Genomic DNA, 17765 nt, shown 5'->3' on the forward strand with positions numbered 1-17765 from the left:
CAGTGTGTCTCGTACAGGGAAAACTGCCTGTGTTAAAATCCTCCCCTGCCTGTTTAGGATATTGTGGCACACTAGCTCTTTGGCCATGCAAATTGCTGTTTACATTTGATGCTGATCAATGTTTATCTGACACTCAGTAGTTATGGAGGGTTTGAGTCATTTGGATAAAATTCCTTGGTCCCTCTGGATCCCATCCCTCCCTTCAGCATGTCAGCCCCACCACCATAACATGGATCTTTGAATTATCCCTGCTGCTGGATTTGCCTCGCCGCTGTGGGCTGACCAGATGCTTTAGTGTCTCATTTCTGGATTTTGTGGTCAGTTTTCAGTGGGATCCATGAAGCTTGCAGAGCCTGCAAGATGTGAGATGGAGAAGGGCTGAAGGGGAGCAGTCATTTGAGCTGCTACTCAGATGAGTAATTTGAAGTGAGACAATGAAACTGTGCTGGAACACTCAAGCTGAATAACAGAAAGAGTTCTGGTGGTGGATGTCTTCCAGTTTAGGACATGATTTTTATTATTCCCTCTTTCCCTTTGTACTGGTTTTTAATTTGTTTTTGCTTTTAAGTGTATAAGAACAAATAGTAGTGCATGTCTGTATATTCTTCAGCTCTGCAAAGGTTCTCAATGTTTTCACTGTTGTTAGAATTGGGAGAATTTTGTGCACAGTTAAATACCAAATGTGAATACAATTTAAGTCATGGTACAGTGCTGAAACTAAGCAAAGCACTCAAGGTAATATGGCTTTAAAACCAGTCCTGCTGCTGCCCCAGACCTCACTGAGAAGCAGTCTACAGGTGTCATCTAAGCCATCTATTGTAAGTTTTGTGTAATTCTGTATCTACAAAACCTCCAATTCTATCTTACCAGTATAGGTGTTACTTCTGAGCAGGGTGAAAAGTGACTTATCTTTTCTTGTGCAATTTCTAAAACCGGTTGTTCAGCCAGAAACTGGGCAAAACTTTGTCTCTGTTTAAGGATTCTAGAACATGCTGCGCATGCATCTGTGCCCAGCAGCTTTAAACACAAGAGGATGCTGGTGCTTTCCCTGTAATGAATTTGGGCATCAACTGGTTGATGGTTACTTGTCCAGAGCACTTGGCTCATGGCTGTTCTTGCTCTTCAATAAGACTTAAAGAGTTGTATGTGATAAAGATGGGAAGGTTGTTACCACCATCTGCTGTGGAAGGTGGGGATGCTCTTGGAGGAGGGATCTGGATTGGAGCTGCTGTTTCTAGAGCGAGCCTGAAGCAGGTAAGAAGAGGGCAACAGCAAGCAGCTATGCAGAAGGCTGGGCTCTTAGACTGAGCACAGATTTGACTCTTTACTACTGATGATTCTGTTTCATTCAGGTGAGCAAGTGATCTGTGCACAGTCTCTGCTGGAGGTCATGGATGCACAGTTAATAAGAGTAATTAAATGCTCTTTGGATAAAACAGCACTTGATGCTCTCTTCCTGTTTTCCTGTATAGGCTCAATGGGTATTAGAGGAAATTTCCATTTCTGAGTTGTGTGGCTTCTGTAGGAGACACCCTGGAGTGGGTGAAAGGTGGAAAAGCTCTGCTGCAGAGACAGAGATCCATCGGTGCTCTGCTTGTTCTCTGGGGCAAGGGTAATGGCAGCAGTTCAGGTGCCTGCCCAGTGTATGGGCTGCAAAGGAAGATTGTTTCCTAGGGTGCAGCCTTAGCTTTGGGAAGTGGGAGCTCAGTTCCTCCGGACAGCAGGCAGTATTTATGCATGTGCTGCATGTGTTCTGAATTAAAGCGCATTCTTCCCTCTCCTCACATTCTTGAAATCCCACAGCAGAGATTTGTCCTGTGTTTTTCTCTACAGTTTGGCTGTAAAGCAGTTACAAGGGGAGAGGAAAGATTCAACCTGGTCCTTGGCCCCAAGCAGCCGCAGTGGCTGTTCCCTCATTTCCCTCCTTTTCGGTGGCAGTGCCGCTTGCCCTGTCCCACGGGTCCGTCTGTGCAGGGACATTCTGCAGGCTCAGAACAGGCTGGTGAGGTGCTTCATAGGTCACTCGTGCTGTTTTTGGCATCATCTCCTGATCTGGCAAACCAAGGGAGCATTGTGGAAAAAGCATTTTCCCTGTGTTTGCCTTTCCTGTCCAGATAGTGGCTGTCCGGGGTCCGAAGCTGACATGAGTACAAAGGTGTTTTGGATTTCCTTCCCTGTGTACAATGGGAGCCTTTGTCTAAGGCTGTGGCATATTTTTTTTTCAGGTTTTCCATGTTTGTTTGACAGTAATTTTCTGCTCCAGGTTCTTCTGAAGCAGTCGCAGTTCTGTTCCTCTGCCCCCATTATCCAGTTGCAAGTTGGGCAGCAATTCATGATGTAAGTGAGCATCAGAGCATGAAGACTGCTGACAGCATTAAGGGATGAACCCCGCCATGGTGGTCGGGTTGCTGTGTGCAGTGCCAGAGGCTTGTGCAGAGCAGGGAGGAGGTGCGGGAGCCCCTGGCACCTTTGGCCGATGGAGATCCCAGGATAAGTCTGTGTCAGGGCAGCCTGCAGGCTCTGTGTCCTGAGGCAGCCAGGCGACAGGACAGATAATCCTGCAGTTTGAGCTGTTTTGAAAGCATTTCTCAACAGCAGACCATCCTGCCCAGTGAAGAGTACAATATGGGCTACTGTTAGAAAAATGCTTATAGCCTGGAACTAAATCATATTCCAGAAACATGAGCTCATGCTTCAGACTTACAAGAGACTGTGGTAAGACAGGATTGAACTCCTGTGGCTGCTGCTTCCCTCTAACTCTTGCAAGCCTTGCATATGAGGTCTGAACGATTCATTGCTATGGATTCTACTGGGGAAAATGGTATGAGCTCCAAGAGTTGTACCAGAGCCTGCTGCAGATGCCAGTAGATGCCTGGATTCCTGGGCCAGAAAATGTAAAGAATATTTTTATACTTGCCCAATAGGAAAAGCATTGAGTTGTCTTGGGCTTCCTTTACTGAGCTTGTTTTTGTTTAGCAGAATCCTGGAAAATATAGAGGTCCCATTCATATTCATATGTGCTCTTGCTTTGTATCAGTTATAAACCAATTATTACTGCTCTGCCTAAACCAGCTTTCGCATATTGATACTAGAAGGGTTAATAAAAATGTCTTGATATTGGCCATTTCAGTGGTGGCATTTACAGTCTAATCCTGCTTCAGACTGCATGTGAAAATCTAATATTCAGGGTCTTTCCAGTTATCCAGATGTGATCTCAGGTGATGAGCGTTAAAAACCTAACAAGTGTGTTTGTGTTTGCATTGCCTGCACGCTGCAGCAGTCAGTCCAGTGCCAGCTCCTACTAGGACAGATAGAAATTCTCTTTGTGCATTAAATGGGCTGTAATAAACACAGATGAAAAATACCAGCCTATGCAGAAGCTGCACTGTCAATAAATTGAGCAGAACAAATAGGACTCATGCTTAGAGCTGGAGAGCGATGTTCTGCCCGGCTGGGCAGGCGCTGCCTGCTGCAGCCCCCCCACCGGCCACCTCTGCCAAACTGCAGCGGCCCATGAGGAGGGTCTTGCTCCGTGTTCTTCTTGTTCTGTCCATACAACTCCTGTAAAATTAGATTGAAGGTAGAGAAAAGCACCAAAAACTGCGTTCCTGCCATGAGAACCTGTCACGTGCTGAAAAGCATGGGGTCTGAAAAAGGGGAGGGAGCTGGTGAAACCTGAACAAGGCAGGAGAGCTGGTGGCTTTGGATGGGTCCTGATGCAGCTCTGCATCACTGGCTCTCTGTGCCTGGGCTCCTGTGTGAGCAGGCTTGTTACAGGGACAGTTTTCTGCATGGCTTTGATGTTTCATGCCAAATACTTTTTGCCAGTTAATTAGAGTAGCTTATTTTTGCTTCCAGGTTATCAGCTGTGCTTTCTGTGGTGTTATGGGTAGCAAGCACTAATTATTCCTTGTCCTCCATCCCAGGCCATCCCCACTTGGCTGTATGAAATCTGTAACCTGTCTGCAGTGAGGCTAGGTGTCCATGAAGTAAAACATGTCCATGGAGAGGGCATGTGGTCTGATTTCCCAGAACTCAAGGTCCGTGGGCACACAGGATTACTCACAAACAGCTTCTCTAATGTAATATCGGTGACTTGATAAGATTAGGGGATTGGTAGAGCTGTCTCTTACCCTTTAGTGCTATTCCCCTCCCAAAGGCTCCTGAGAAGTGTGGTTTGGAGATTGAAAAACTGAAGGAGGTGGTTCCAGCTCCAGCTCTCTGTGTTACATGGAGGATGCAGAGAGCCACAGGTTAGAAAACACCTGCTGTTCATCTGTCTTGTCATTAGCAAAACATCATTCTCTTGTGGCTTTAATCTTCTCAAAAGGAATCACTAGTTCTTTATTACCTGGGGTCACTGGAGAATGAATGTAACTTTTGCTGTGGGGTTTGCTGCCTTCACATGGTGTGATTATAACCGTGAAGTTCACTGTGGTGTGGGAAGACCCTGCGTGTGTCAGGACTGGAGAGCTGCTCCATGTCTCATTGCTTCAGCTGCAGCTGCTGGCTCCCTGCCTTTCCTTTTCCTCTCCTCTTCTAAAGGGTGATTCTCACTGTTTCCTCTTTGCAGATCTTTCCCTTGATACAGTGTCTTCATTCCAATGCTAAACTAACTTGTGTATGCCTCTTGGGGAGGAAATAGGTGGTGTGAATGCTCATTACTTATTTTGCTAGAGGTCTCTGGGGAACACAATGTGTGGAGAGTGTTCTGTATACACTGGAAACTGGAGGAGAAACGAAGGAAGGGGTTTTGCAGGAAAAAGTTGGCTAAAATCTTCCTGTCAGTTACAATTAATAGGTTTTTCTGCCGGGCTCTGAATGCTCTGTTTGTATTCAAATTAAGTGGTTTCCAGGGGGGACTTCCAGGAATAGATGTGGGGAGGGCACAAAAGTGCTTTCCAGAGCAGATGTTGGAGGTGCCCGGTACAGAGCTGCATGCTGCTTGTGAGCTTCATCCCTGCCCTGTTTTCTTCTGCCACCTGGAGCCTGTGGTGCCCTCGGGATGCAGAGCTTAGGGGATGCAGACGCCGTTGTTGCACCTGTGGTGCATTTTCTCCGCCTGGGACATGATGTTCACTTGGAGCTCTGTACAAGAACTGGAAGTAAGGCAGAGGCTTCACCTGTGTTTTGTTGGCAAGAAAAGCCTTGCCTTTTCTCTGTTTTCCTCACAGGGACCATTTTCCTTCATGGGAGGCAGGAACGTAAACTGTTGCCGTGCCTATAGGTGACGAGTGCGACACTTTTTGTCCTACGGCCCTGTGTGTATGGGATAGGAAGTGAGAGAATTGCACTATGTGGTCCCTTTGAACCTTGGAAACAGAAGCCTTAGTATTCCTGTCTCGTGGAGGCTGTGGGAGGCTTGTCTGCGTGGCCTGCAGCATCCCCCTCCCTTTCCTTGGGGCCCTGTGTGCAAGCTACTGTTGGGTACTGGGCTCTGCTGACTTTGGTACTGATGGGTGCCATCTGTCCCATCAGTGTGTGCTTGGAGCGAGGAGGTGGCAGGTTCTCCCTCCCTGCAGAGCAGGACATGTGGGGGCACCTGCATTCCCTTGCTGCCTGCTGTATGTGCTCTCGTCCTTGGTAACTGAACCAGGCAGACACGCTTGTCCTGGGCCAGCCTTGTTGGCTGGAAAGGTCCCCATCAGAGAAGTGCTGTGTCAAACTACCTCTGTCATTAGGAGTTAAAGAAAGTAATTAAATGATAATTCTGGGGGAAAAAAGGATGTAAAAGTGTACACCATAATTTAGGTGACAGCTCACTTGCTGCTGGGAGGCCTCGCGCTTGGTGGCCACTACACGTTGTTCTTTGTATTTTCTTTGATTTAAAGCTTCATGCTAGTAATCTAATTAACATTGAGTTGGGTTTCCAGTACAGTAGCTTGTTTGGTTCAATAAAAACACATTTATAGTAAAGGTTAATGAAAAGAATTTTGCTTTCATCTAATTAATTATGGGTGGTTCTACAATCAAGGTTTACTAATGGAAAGAGATTAAATATTCATGTTGATAAATTTCTCATGTCATTTCTGATTTTCCTTAATCTCTGCCTCCCTGGATTGGATTCCAAAAGTGTCTGAAAGCTCTGATGAAATACCAGTTTGGGTATTAATTGGAGATTTATTCTGTTTATGCAAAAAGACTTCCACAGATGTATGGTTAATGTATCTTGAGCAGATTTCTGTTACAGATGGAGGGAGATAGTGATCAGGTCTCATCCATGAAAGCAATGTTAGGAGCCACTCTGGAGGAGCAGCTTTATGTTTATAAAGCACTTCTAATGAAATGCAAATACTGCTTTATCTTCTGACAGCTTTGTTTGTGCTCTTGAAATAGCTTTGAGTGAACCTGAAGTGCACCAAAGTTTGTATCAGGAGAGTATTAGCCATGAAGATAAAACCTGAACTATGGGCATCAAAGGTGCTTGAAGAGTCAGGACCTCTGTACTATATAGTGTCTGCATTAGGGGTATGTGTGGGGACAGAAGGTTCAGCTTCTGTCTGCATCTTTGTATCATTCATTGTGTTTCATTGCAACTTGAAACTTTCAGTACATTTTGATCTCTGCTAGTACTAGGTGTTTATATTGGACTTACTGGTATGAACTGATGAGAAAAGAAGCAGGTTATTTGCATGCTGTGTGAGCCAGGAGAGCTGAAGTGGAGGTCTTGAGAATAAGCATTTGGTTATAAGTGGTTAAGAATAAGTAATTGGCCAAGTCCTAGAGGAAAGCTTTGCCTTTATAGTAATTGCCACTCCTGGTCTCCAGAGCAGTTCTGAGTCCCTGCAGAGGGAGGAATGTCATCACACCTGGGGGTGGAGGGGTGTGTGTGTGTCTGGATGCTACTCACAGACCAGGCTGTGCTGTTCCGAGTATTCTCCTTCAATTACAGCCAGCATGACCAAAGGAGCCAGAACGTGCCTGTGTAGCCCCAGTGTCCCCCAGCACGTGGGCATGGGCACAGCTGGTATTTGTGACTTCTACCAGTGAAGTAATTGGCATTTCTTCTTCCCTTTGGCTTTCCAGGCATACTTCCGACAGGGTGTAGCCCTTCAGTATCTCGGGCGTCATGCGGATGCACTGGCAGCATTTGCGTCAGGACTGGCTCAGGATCCCAAGAGTCTTCAGCTTCTGGTTGGCATGGTCGAGGCTGCCATGAAATCTCCCATGAGAGGTAAGCACCAGGGGATCTTCTCAGGGATGACAATCATCTGCTGAGGTACTTAGAGGTGATAGCATCAGTCCATCTCTGACTCTGCCAGCACTTGAGGCGGGGGAGAACCTGGAAGCCTGAAGGGAAATGTTTCAGGATTTGGCTTCTCTGCTGAGAAAGGAGCCTGAAGTTGAAGGAGGAGCAGTGAATATTCTTCCAATTCAGACAGCAAGATGGTGATACCCAGCTCGTAAGGGTGCTGGTGTGCAGCAGTTCCAGTGAAGTCCTTGCTCATTTGTCTTTTGTCCAGTATCACTGTAGATAGGATAGCTGTGTACTGCTGTGGCCCTGGCATTATTATTGGTTGGAACAGCTTCCCATAGTGTTCTGGTGCTTGACCATTTGGAATAGGGAGTCTTAAATGCTCTGGGTGTTTGCCCAGAAGAGCACATCAGCATCTTTCCCATGGCACTAATGTCTCTCAAAACAGAGTGTTCCAGAAAGCAAAAAAGGCTGCTTGGCTAATTCACTGATACTCAGGAAGTGTTGAAATCACAGGGACCTTGAAACCATAATGGCTGTGCAGCACCTCTCTTTCATAATGTCCCTGTTTTCAGGCTTTTCCTCTCTAGAGGGAGGAGGAGCTGTTTTCCTCTGTTTCTCTGCTGCTCTGTTTCTCTTGCAGGCTTTGTATTGCAGTGTCCTAGTGGTATTTCCCATGAGGGAATGTGGCAGTTCTCACCCTCAGCAGATGCTGCTGGGAGCCCCAGGGCACAGGAGCCAAGAAATGCTGAAATGGAAAAAACATCCCTATTGGTGTTTCTTTTTTTTTTTTTTACAGTGTTTTTCTCCATCCTCTAAAATGAATTCATCTGGAAGCTTCTGTCCTATATAGCACTTACCTTGTGAAGCTAATTTCATTTGGTACCCTAAGGTACTGTGGCTGCTGCTTAGATTGCAGGTGATATGGTATTTCTATGCAAGCATCCCCCAATCTGGCTGCTGTAGGTAGTCCAGCAGGTCCGCTGCTGTCATCAGGAGCACTGTCTCCTGCCTAAGGAGCAGCTCTGCTCTATGGTTCCCGTCACCTCTCTTGGTGCATGGTGGTGCTGTGCTTGTGCTGTCTGGACAGGCACAGATTTTGCTGACATGCAGCTGTAAGCCTGTGCTGCAGGAGCAGACACTGCAGTGCGTTTACTGCTGGTAACCCATTTCCAGTTTCCTAAAAAACTCTTTAGTGTTCTCTGAATTCCGTCTGCCATTAGGCCAGTCTTCAGAGCTCAGTATGAGACTGCTTGGCACGTTTGTGCTGTCTTCCAGGGAAAACTTGCTACGTGATGTATCTTTCTGTATTAGGTGTTAGATGATGTATTTGAGCCCTGAGTTTCTGTAATCTTGGTTTGATTTGGGCAATCTGGCCCATGACTCGCATGCCACTTGGTTCCCAAAAAGCACAGAGGAGTTGTGAAGGTGATATCTAGACAAAAATAACATGGTTTGTTGAGTAACTAATTCTGCCTTCGTTTCTCTGTGTCAGAGTCCCTGGAGCCCACCTATCAGCAACTGCAGAAGATGAAGCTGGACAAGAGCCCCTTTGTCGTGGTGTCAGTGATCGGCCAGGAGCTTCTGACAGCGGGCCACCATGGGGCTTCAGTGGTTGTGCTGGAGGCTGCCCTCAAGATCGGCACCTGCAGCCTAAAGCTGCGGGGATCGGTGTTCTCCGCACTGAGCAGTGCGTACTGGTCCCTTGGGAACACAGAGAAAAGCACTGGATACATGCAGCAGGACTTGGACGTAGCCAAGACTTTAGGTAAGAGTTCTCCTTTCACTCACCTGAGTGCTGGGTTGCTACAGGTGGAACAGATCTGTGTTAATGGTCAGCATCTCTGTAATACTCAGGTGTCTGTAGGATGCTAAATCAAATCTGAAGTGGGAATGTGCAGGCTACAGGCTTGTTCATTCCTGTTTACCACTTGTGTGATGGGCAGATGGTCAATGAACATGCTGAGGTTTTACATGGTCCTGGAATTCTCTGGTGTCAAGTATGTGGGAACTGGCCTTGTCCCCTCTGTAGACTTGGGCTCAAAACCTTAAATGAGTCTTAAATGAAGCAGCCTGTTTTCAAGAGTTCAGTGGAAAAAGGTTCTTGGCCTGAGCTTCTGAGGCAGTTTCCAGGGAAGGAACAAATCAGGAGTGAGACAGTGGATGAACAGGAGGGCTGAAGAGAGAAACAAACTGGAAAAGTTCCTCTCATGTACAGCATGTCCTGCATAGCACAGAGCTTTCAAGCCTTCTGGGTGCTGTAGAGAGAAGGTAGTATGTGAGACAGAAGTCAAGACAGTTCTTGAGGGCTCCAGCCAGGAGAGTTCACTGAAAGTACAGGGGCTACTTTCAATGTCTTAATAGCAGCAATAGATCAAGGGCTGAGCTGTGCTGCAGAACTGCTTTCTGGAGAAAGCTGACGTGTTCTTTGCTTGTTTGAAGCCTGGGCCACTGCCTGACTTACACGAAAGAATTGCTAATGTCAAGCAAGGAATAAACATGGAAGGATGGGAAATTGCCAAGTGTCAGGCCAAAGAAAAAAAACAACTCTAAAAGTAAGGTTGGTGGCTATTGTAGAAGTTTCTGAAGGCCAGCAAAGAGGACAGTTCAGGCTGTGTGTTAAACATAAGGATGAGTTTGTTCTGGTGCTGCTCTCCCACTGCACCATCACTTGCACAGTGTGTTCCATGCCCTGTTAGCTAACCTTTACTTTGTTTGCATGTGACCCAGGTGACCAGACGGGAGAATGCCGAGCTCACGGAAATCTGGGCTCCGCATTCTTCTCCAAAGGAAATTACCGGGAGGCCCTCACTAACCACAGACATCAGCTGGTGCTCGCCATGAAACTCAAGGACAGAGAGGTAGGAAGCTTACTAACTGGACCAACTGGGAGTCAGTACTGCGTGGTTTTCTGGAGAGATACAAACGTGTCAAGAGGTCTTGCCTGTTTGACGCTTTTAGTCTGGGACTTTGGAAGCTGCATGGTTTCTGTTCTAGCTGTTCACTTGCCTCTTGTTAAGGAAATGGTTTGCACCAGTAGATACAGTATGTGATGCAGGTGGCAGGATGCTTGGTTTGTCCTTCTGCCTCCCCGTATCTCTAGTTTCTGTGGGGCTCTGAGCAGGTTGTTCTCCTTCTCCCTTCCTGTCCGTTTTGCCCACATAGTCTTTGGGGTCTGAGGGTAGAGGCTGCTGCTGAGTAGGTGTCAATGCAGCATCTCTGCAGTTGGACCCTGGCTGTCACCAGCTCTTGTTTTCCCTATGGTAAAGATGCTTTCAATCTGGATTATATTAGGGCATGCCCTGTGTTGTACCTTTTCCAGACTAGCCATGAGCTGGGTCCCTGTCTCAAATGGTCACATAAATACATTTTGTTTAAAAAACAGTGAAAAGAATCCTGAAAATGCAACATTGTGTGAGGTGTAGGGGTGCTCAGAATGGATCCGATTTGCCTTGACCCCTTACCATGCAGCTCTTGGTGTGCTGGGCTCCCTGCCAGGCCAGGGAAGCATGCTGCAGGGACTGACCCAGGGGGATCCTACTGAAAGTTCATTGTAAGGACAGAATCATAATTTTAGTGCAAGTTACAGATACAGAAGCTTTGCCTGCCCCCCTCCAGTGGATTCCCTCTGCTGTGAATGGGAAAACGGCTTGTGGGTTGCATGGCTGGTGAAGAGAGGGGATAGAGGCAGCAGGGCAGGTGTGAATTCATGTGAACACAAGGAGTTCTGGGGTGAGCTGGAAACTGAGGGGGATTGGTTTCCTTCTGAGAAGTCATTGGAAAGATCAATTTGAATTAGCTAAGTGCTTTACTGAGGTGTTTTAAGTTAAATATGAAGTCAGCCTTGGAGAAATGCATCTTTCAGCAGGTTGTGGAAGCTTGTGACAGGGAAGGGACCCGCTGGGCATTTCCGTGGTTATTTTACCAGCTGGAAAACCTCCTGAATCACTCCTGATTTCCCTGTTTGTGCTCCTGCAGAGCAGAAAAGCTGTTACCACTGGTTTTATAGTGCTCTTGGTTGGGGTCCCTGTTCAATCAGGCTGCATGGCTGCTGCTCCTCCATGGTGTTTCTCAAAGCCACAGATCCCTGTTGTGGGGGGAGGCTGAACGAGGTGGCAGGAACATCACTGCATGCCCAGAACCCCCCGGGCTGTCCTGGGACACGAGGACTGCTGCATTCCACTGGCTTTGGGTGCGGATCAGCATCGATCCTCCCGGTCCATTTGGGAGGAATCCAGGGAATGAAGGCTAATCGTGATAGTTCTTAGCTTATGACACATCTGGGCACATAATTAACGGTTATTGACAACAAATGACTGCTCGGTGTAGCAGGAAAGCTGAGCTCCTTGGATTTCCTGTAGGATGTAACCACAGGAAATTAATTTGGCGCTTTCTGATGACATCATCCTGACCACAGAGCTTCCTCTGCACAAAAAGCTGTTTTTGTTGGCCTCCTTTGCAGACATTTTTATAATGCAAATGTTATAAAGTTGCAGTAGTGCTCATGTGAATTCCGCAGGAGGGATTTGGTGTGCGACTGTAATGAAGTAATTGTTTTACCTCCAACTGTAAGGAAGCTGGTGCAGAGGTAGAACGTGCTCCTTTGTGTGGACACTGGCCTCGGAGGCAGTGCCCGGTTCAGAGCCTGCTCAGGCAAATGTTTTCACCAGGGGCTTCTGCTGGATTGTGTTACCATAACCGAGGGGGAAGGTGCAGAGCATCTGTGCCCCCCCAACCTGGCGAGGGGAAGCTGTCAGCTGAGTGGGAATCACACAGGGTGCTCCATGGACTGAAGATTTCAACTGCTTTTCTCCCCGGTGCAGGGAGTCTGTGCAGCTCCTGTGACAAGTGCTGTGTCACACTGAGCACAGTGCTGCATGCAGACAGGTCATCCGCTCTGCACAGCACACCCTGGGGATCTCCACAGTTGGTCTGTGGTACTTGTGCCCAGAGAGAAAACGGAGCAGAAGCAGCTGGGATTTGGCATCCTCTAGCGTCTCCAAAAGAGACCTTGGAGTATTGACATCTGTGTGGCTTTGGTCTATGCAGACAAGTAAGAGACTGGTTCTTAGCGGGACGCTGTAATGGGCACCGTGAAGTAGCCATCTCCAATGTCATTCCAGTGCTTTCCATCACTGTTAGTTGGAGGGTTGGATTTTTTGACCAGCTGCAGTGGCTGGTCAAGAAATTCAGAGGAGCTAATTCTATGAGATTGTTCCTGAAAGGATTACTTAAAAGTACCATTGATTGATGAGAAATCATAAGGGGCTCTGTCTGTCTTTCTGTGTGTTCTTTGTTTCCTGTGGAGATTTGCAGGTGGTCACTGTGGTCAGTAGGATACCATCCTGAAAAGGGTGACAACAGAATTGAGGTGCAATAAAAGAGAAGAAGGTAGGCAGGACCATCTAGAAGGACCATTGCCTCTCTTCTGATGGCAGTGAGTTTGGCTGCAGTTACAGAGGAAATAGCAGCACAGTTTGGTAGTCTGTCATTTCTCTGTGAAGATTAAGCTGAACAGATTTTAGCGTGGGCTGTCTTGGCCTGCTGCCGGCCCTGGGAATGTACTCAGGTTGAGAATCCTGATGAAGTCTATGCTGCTGCTCTTGCAATGATGTCTCCTGGGCTGGATGAAGTGATGCTGATGTGGATATACCCATCCATGCCTCGGGTGGCAGGGTGGCCATGGTTGAACTGCATCTGTACAGCAATAGGCAGACAGCACAGTTTGGCCATCCCTTCCTGGGTGGATGCTGTGCAGCTCTTGTGACACGGAGCTAGCACGAGGACTGGAGGCCAGCAGCACCGTGGCTCTGTGCATGTGTGCCTTGGGGAGCTTGTCTTTGCACAGCTCCATTAGCACTAGCTCCAACTAAGACCCACTTAATTTGTGCACATGATTGGGCTGGTGGGGCCTCAAGGTGCAGGCTTATTTTATCCTTTCATGTTCAGAGCGAGCAGAATGCTCAATGCAGCATGTCACGTCAGTGCTGTATTTTTGAAGTAATTATTTTTAACACCAGGTAACCTTATCTTCTGAAAGCTATCAGGTAACCCACATAGTGTGTGTTGATGCCACATCACAACCTGTAATTTAGACAAGGGTAATGCAGCTGATGAGCTATGCTGGTGTGAGAGACTGGAGTAAAAAGTAAATGTGAAAGCTTGCCTGTAATACTAGTCTCCTGTGTCCCCATTCCTCCCCGTCTCTAGCCGCTGTGCGAGCAATACAAGAGAATTCTTGTATTACAGATTCCGTAAGGCCAGGCTGCCCAGGCAGAGCTAACGGTGGTGATCTCTCAGGGTGGTTTGGAGTGGCCCTTGTTGATGACCTGTGTTCCTTCCAGTGCATTTCATTTGGAAAAGTACTAATCGAGAGAGTGTTTTGAATTTCTGAGAATTGACAAGCAGAAAGGGAAAGGAAGGGATATGTCTGGAAGTCCTTGTGTGGCAGGGGAATACCAGAATACAGAAATTCCCATTATAAAGAAAAGCTGTGGGCTTGAGCCCAGGAGACTCCAGAGACCAGTGAGGTGCTGCCCAGTGTCCTGCAGAGAGAGCATCGCCGTGGAGTGATGCCAGGAGACCTTTGCTGGCAGCAGGGGATGGTCCCGGGGCAGGGGCTTTGGGTGTTGGGGGGAGGCACGCTGGTGGAACATGGCTGTGTGATGGGCAGGGCGAGTGCCTGGCTACGGTTGGGATGCAGGCTCTGCAGCTGCCTGAGCACACTTGGGGGCAGCTCAGCTGCCGGTGGTTATTGCAGTTTGCAATTCTAGTAGTTTCTCCCAGTCCCCCTTAAAGCGCGTCTGAGCCAGCACTGCCACACAGCATAAAGCTCGTACATTTTGTAAACTACAGCTACTTACTGTCAGGCTGTGCAAGTCAAAGATCGAATTTCACTTTCCTATTTCCAGAAGGAGATGCAGAAGGAAAGTTAGATCATTCCTTTCCACTGAAATGTGTAAATTCTGTAAAACCAAGGTTTTCTGCCCCTTCCTGAAGGGAAAGGGAAATGCTTTCCAGGTGTCCTTCCTGCCGTGCTTTGTCTGTACAAGCCACAACTTTAGTAAACAGCAAAGCTGTAAGTACTTAGCCTTTTGCCTGAACTCCTTGTGTGCCTTGTGGTACGGGGTGAGAGGCTTGCTTTGCTTTGGTTGTTCATGTTCCTGCCAGTCATTTTAGAAATCTGTATTCTGCTGAGTTAGATGAGGGAAAGGCTGGGCCGCAGTCTGAGTCTGGAGGGGCACAGCTGCCCTGAAGGAGTGGTTCTGCCTTCTTCATTCTCCCTCAGACGGGATGTGTGGGGTGCTCAGTGTGCGCTGAGCTGGGGCGGTTTCAGCCCTGCTCCTGCTGGAGCAAGGTATGTGTGCCCCTGGCTGAACTTCCTGATGGCCGGCACAGGAGCCTCCCTGGCTGCCTGCCGCATCCCTGCCTGGCCGGAGCGCTTTCTGTGCTTGGACTCTGCTGGCAGCCACGGGGCTCCTGTGAGGGGAGGAGGTACAACTGTTTGCACTTCGACTGCGAGGGTCCCTGGCTTGCAGTTGTGCTGCGGGTTTGGCTGGAAACATCTATCTGTGCAGCCCTTCTTCTCTGGAGAAGCCATCATAGGGCATGTCGGCGTGGAGTGAGCTCATCAGAACATGTGCAGCTGATTAGCTGTGGGTTGGGTTCCCCTCCTGGCTCCCTTGTCAGGCATCCAGAGTCCTTCCACAGCTGTGTAGACTTCCCCTGTCACTGAGGTGAAGCTGGAGCAGAAGCATCACAGCTTTCCTCAGCGAGTGCCAGGGCCTGACCTCACGGCAGGATGTGAGCTCGGAGCAGCTTCCTCAGTCCCATTGCAAGCAGGGGCCGTGTACGGTGTTCTGGGGCACGCAGGGGTCTCGTGTCCCTTAGTGCAGGCACAGATGGCACTCTGGTGTGTGCCAGGCCCCAGGAGACATGTGTGGCGCGGCAGGAGCTGGTCAGGCGGTGCGATGAGGTCCTGGGAAAGGGACCTTCCTGTCTCGGTGCTGGTGACAGGTTCCACGCCTGTGCCGAAAGCCCAGACTAGGTTAGTGTACATCCCCGGCTGTGCCCTCAGCTCCGGCTTCATGAGACACAGCTTAACACAGGCCAGAGCCCTGCAGCCTTGTGGGCTGGCCCCTTACTGCTCCATTCCACTCCCCAGGCACATCCTGAGCTTAACATGAGTGAATCATTGTGCATGTGTTGTGATTTTTCTTAAAATTGTTGGTAGCTTTTAAGAGAATTGGAGAAATGCATGAAGAAAGGTGGAGACCCCTGTGTTAGTGAACATGTGCTTGCATCATCTCATTTATATTAGGTTCTGATTCCTTTGGCAACTCTTTGGGGAAAACAGAAAGCCAACCCAGACCTTCCATAGTGTATAATGAAACAGGCTCTTTGTGTGTCTGCCCCTTCTCCCTGAGCAGCATCTTAACTGCTGCCAGGAAACCCCTCCTGTTGACCCTTCTGCTCATGTATCCTTAGTTATTCAGGTGCACAGGCTGGGTGCTGCTCCTGTTTGGTGCATGGGTTATAATTTGTAGCAGTGATGCTTTCCTGTTGCATTCATGTGGCTTTCAGGTGTTGTGAAGTACAATTTCTCATAGGACCAACTCTGTCTCTTTCTCACTGAAAATCCTGCTGTGATCCTGCCCTGGTCACTTGCTGCCTCTCTGTGCTTCAGTATCAGCAGTCCCAGGTGGAGTGCTGCTCCTCAGGTGAATTCATCAGCTGCAGCCTCTCTGCCCTTGGCCCTGGGAAGGGCTGCCCAGTACCAGGGCTGCTGGCTTGTCCGGACAGGAACAGTCTGGGAATCTTAAACTGCAGTTATTTTGTTATGTTTGCAAACAGTCTGGAAAATGAGAACAGGATATAAATATCTCACAAATGAGAACTGAAACGAGTCTTCAGGCTGAAGTAATTTGTCATGCACGAAAACATTGACTAAGATGTCAGAAACAGGCTGTGGAAGCAAGAGTAGGGAAATAGTACTTGCTGCAGTAAGTGACAGGGCTTTGCAGAGATTGAGCAGGGAAGGTGTTTGTTCTCTGCTTCTCTATTTTCTGTCCCTTCTTCTCTCCTGCAGTGAAGCTGCTGCTTCAGAGTAATCCATTATGTAGCTGTCTGCCACAAGTGAATTAAGCTGCCTGCAGCAACACGAACAGGAAAGACTAAGAGGAGAATATGCCTTATTCCTTATAGCTTTGTCACAGCTGAGTGGGGTTCCAGAAGTAAGGAACAGGCTGAGGGCTTTGCTAATTGATAATCTGCATTGGTTATTAACACAGCCACTGCTAATGGAGGAGCAGGAATGGGAAGTTTAGGCTGTGACCCCTGCTACTGTATGAGGCAACAAATAGCTTTCACTCAAGCTTTTCAAGAGAAGAGACTGGAAACAACATGAGAGCTTTTGTTAAGAGCATAGTTTCTCTGTTACTGATAGAATGAGAGCATCAAGAGGCTATAGCCCATTGCATAAGTCCTGTGCACGTGTATCACAGAGATGATGACTGCAGGAGTGTCTGTTCTTGTTTCAGAGCCCCCACTATCATCTCAGGAAGTTCAAGCAATGATCCTTTTCCACTGCATTTGGGTGGCTTCCCAGCAGGTGGCTGACGTGGTGGAGGGTCCCACAGCACCCCAGGGGTCAGCCAGGAGGCCGAGCCGGAGAGGGGCTCCCGGCTTTCTGAGGAGGAATTTGCACATCCTGGTCTTGTCTTCTGGAATCATCACTGATCTTGTGCTAGGCTTGAGTGGGATCTGATTTATAGAACTGAAGCCTTAATTCTGGCCACTTGCAAGGAGGACCTGGCTGAGCAGATCGGGCAGTGCAGGACCATGGAATCCCTCTGCAGAGGCTGCTGAGGAAGGGTGTGCAGCAGCTAGTGTGGAGTTAGGTGAGCCTGGGGCAGATGGGTTTTCCAGACTTCCTAACAGGACAGAAGCCTTATTTTTGCCCCTGCTGCCGTTAAAGTCTAAGGTTCTGCAGGTGTTGTGGTGTCAGCTTAATGAGAACTTGTGGGAGATCTGTCTCAGTCTGCAGAATGTCTTCCTGGATGCTTTTTTCAGCATTGTTCTGTTCACCAAATTTCAGTCTTTGTCTGCTCCAGATGTTTGGCTCTGTTGGGTGTACTGTGTTACAGACATGCACTTGCCAGTTCATGCTGCTCCCATGTAGACTTACACTTAAAACAGCTGGTCTTTGAGAGGCCTCTGATTAACCCTTGGGACTCAGCAGCCTGACCTGTGATGCAGGTATATGTTGAAATCCTTGCTAGAAAGCATGCTTCTACCCCTTGCCTCACTGGTTTCAGCCTCTGGTTCCAGATGGTAGCCTTGCTTCATGAGGGGTCCGGGGCAAGCTCCCCAGGCCCAGGGGAAGGTTTGCTCTCTTGGAGAAAGGCCAAACCATTGGGAGAACCCTTGCCACGAGAGGTCATTTGAGGACTCTGAGTCTTCTGGGGCACTATGGCTGCATTACATCTTAGCCTGAGTTACCTCTGGCTGAGAGGGTGAGTTTGGCGATGTGAGCAACCATAGTGCTTGAGCATTGAGTAGCTGGATTTGT

At 48.3% G+C, this 17765-nt stretch overlaps 2 protein-coding genes across 7 annotated transcripts in view; one reads left to right on the forward strand and one right to left on the reverse strand.

Annotated features, from left to right (window-relative positions):
* CCDC117 (coiled-coil domain containing 117) overlaps window positions 1-17765 on the reverse strand; it is a 292218-nt gene that overhangs the window by 98897 nt on the left and 175556 nt on the right. The window lies entirely within an intron of this gene.
* Window positions 1-17765, forward strand: part of TTC28 (tetratricopeptide repeat domain 28) — a 120447-nt gene that overhangs the window by 60314 nt on the left and 42368 nt on the right. For 4 of the 6 annotated variants that reach the window (XM_061370903.1, XM_061370904.1, XM_061370905.1 and 1 more), the window contains 3 exons: window positions 7027-7174; window positions 8691-8963; window positions 9926-10056. In XM_061370903.1, coding sequence (XP_061226887.1) covers window positions 7027-7174; window positions 8691-8963; window positions 9926-10056 — 552 coding nt within the window. Of the gene's footprint in view, window positions 1-7026; window positions 7175-7994; window positions 8115-8690; window positions 8964-9925; window positions 10057-17765 lie in introns of those variants that run through there. The other 2 variants (XM_061370908.1, XM_061370907.1) reach the window with 2 other exon arrangements.

The sequence above is a fragment of the Neopsephotus bourkii genome, unplaced genomic scaffold, assembly GCF_033783945.1.
Source record: "Neopsephotus bourkii isolate Nb327-2 ecotype Australia unplaced genomic scaffold, CSIRO-AGI_Nbou_v1 NB_1542, whole genome shotgun sequence".
NCBI classification, from domain to species: domain Eukaryota; kingdom Metazoa; phylum Chordata; class Aves; order Psittaciformes; family Psittacidae; genus Neopsephotus; species Neopsephotus bourkii.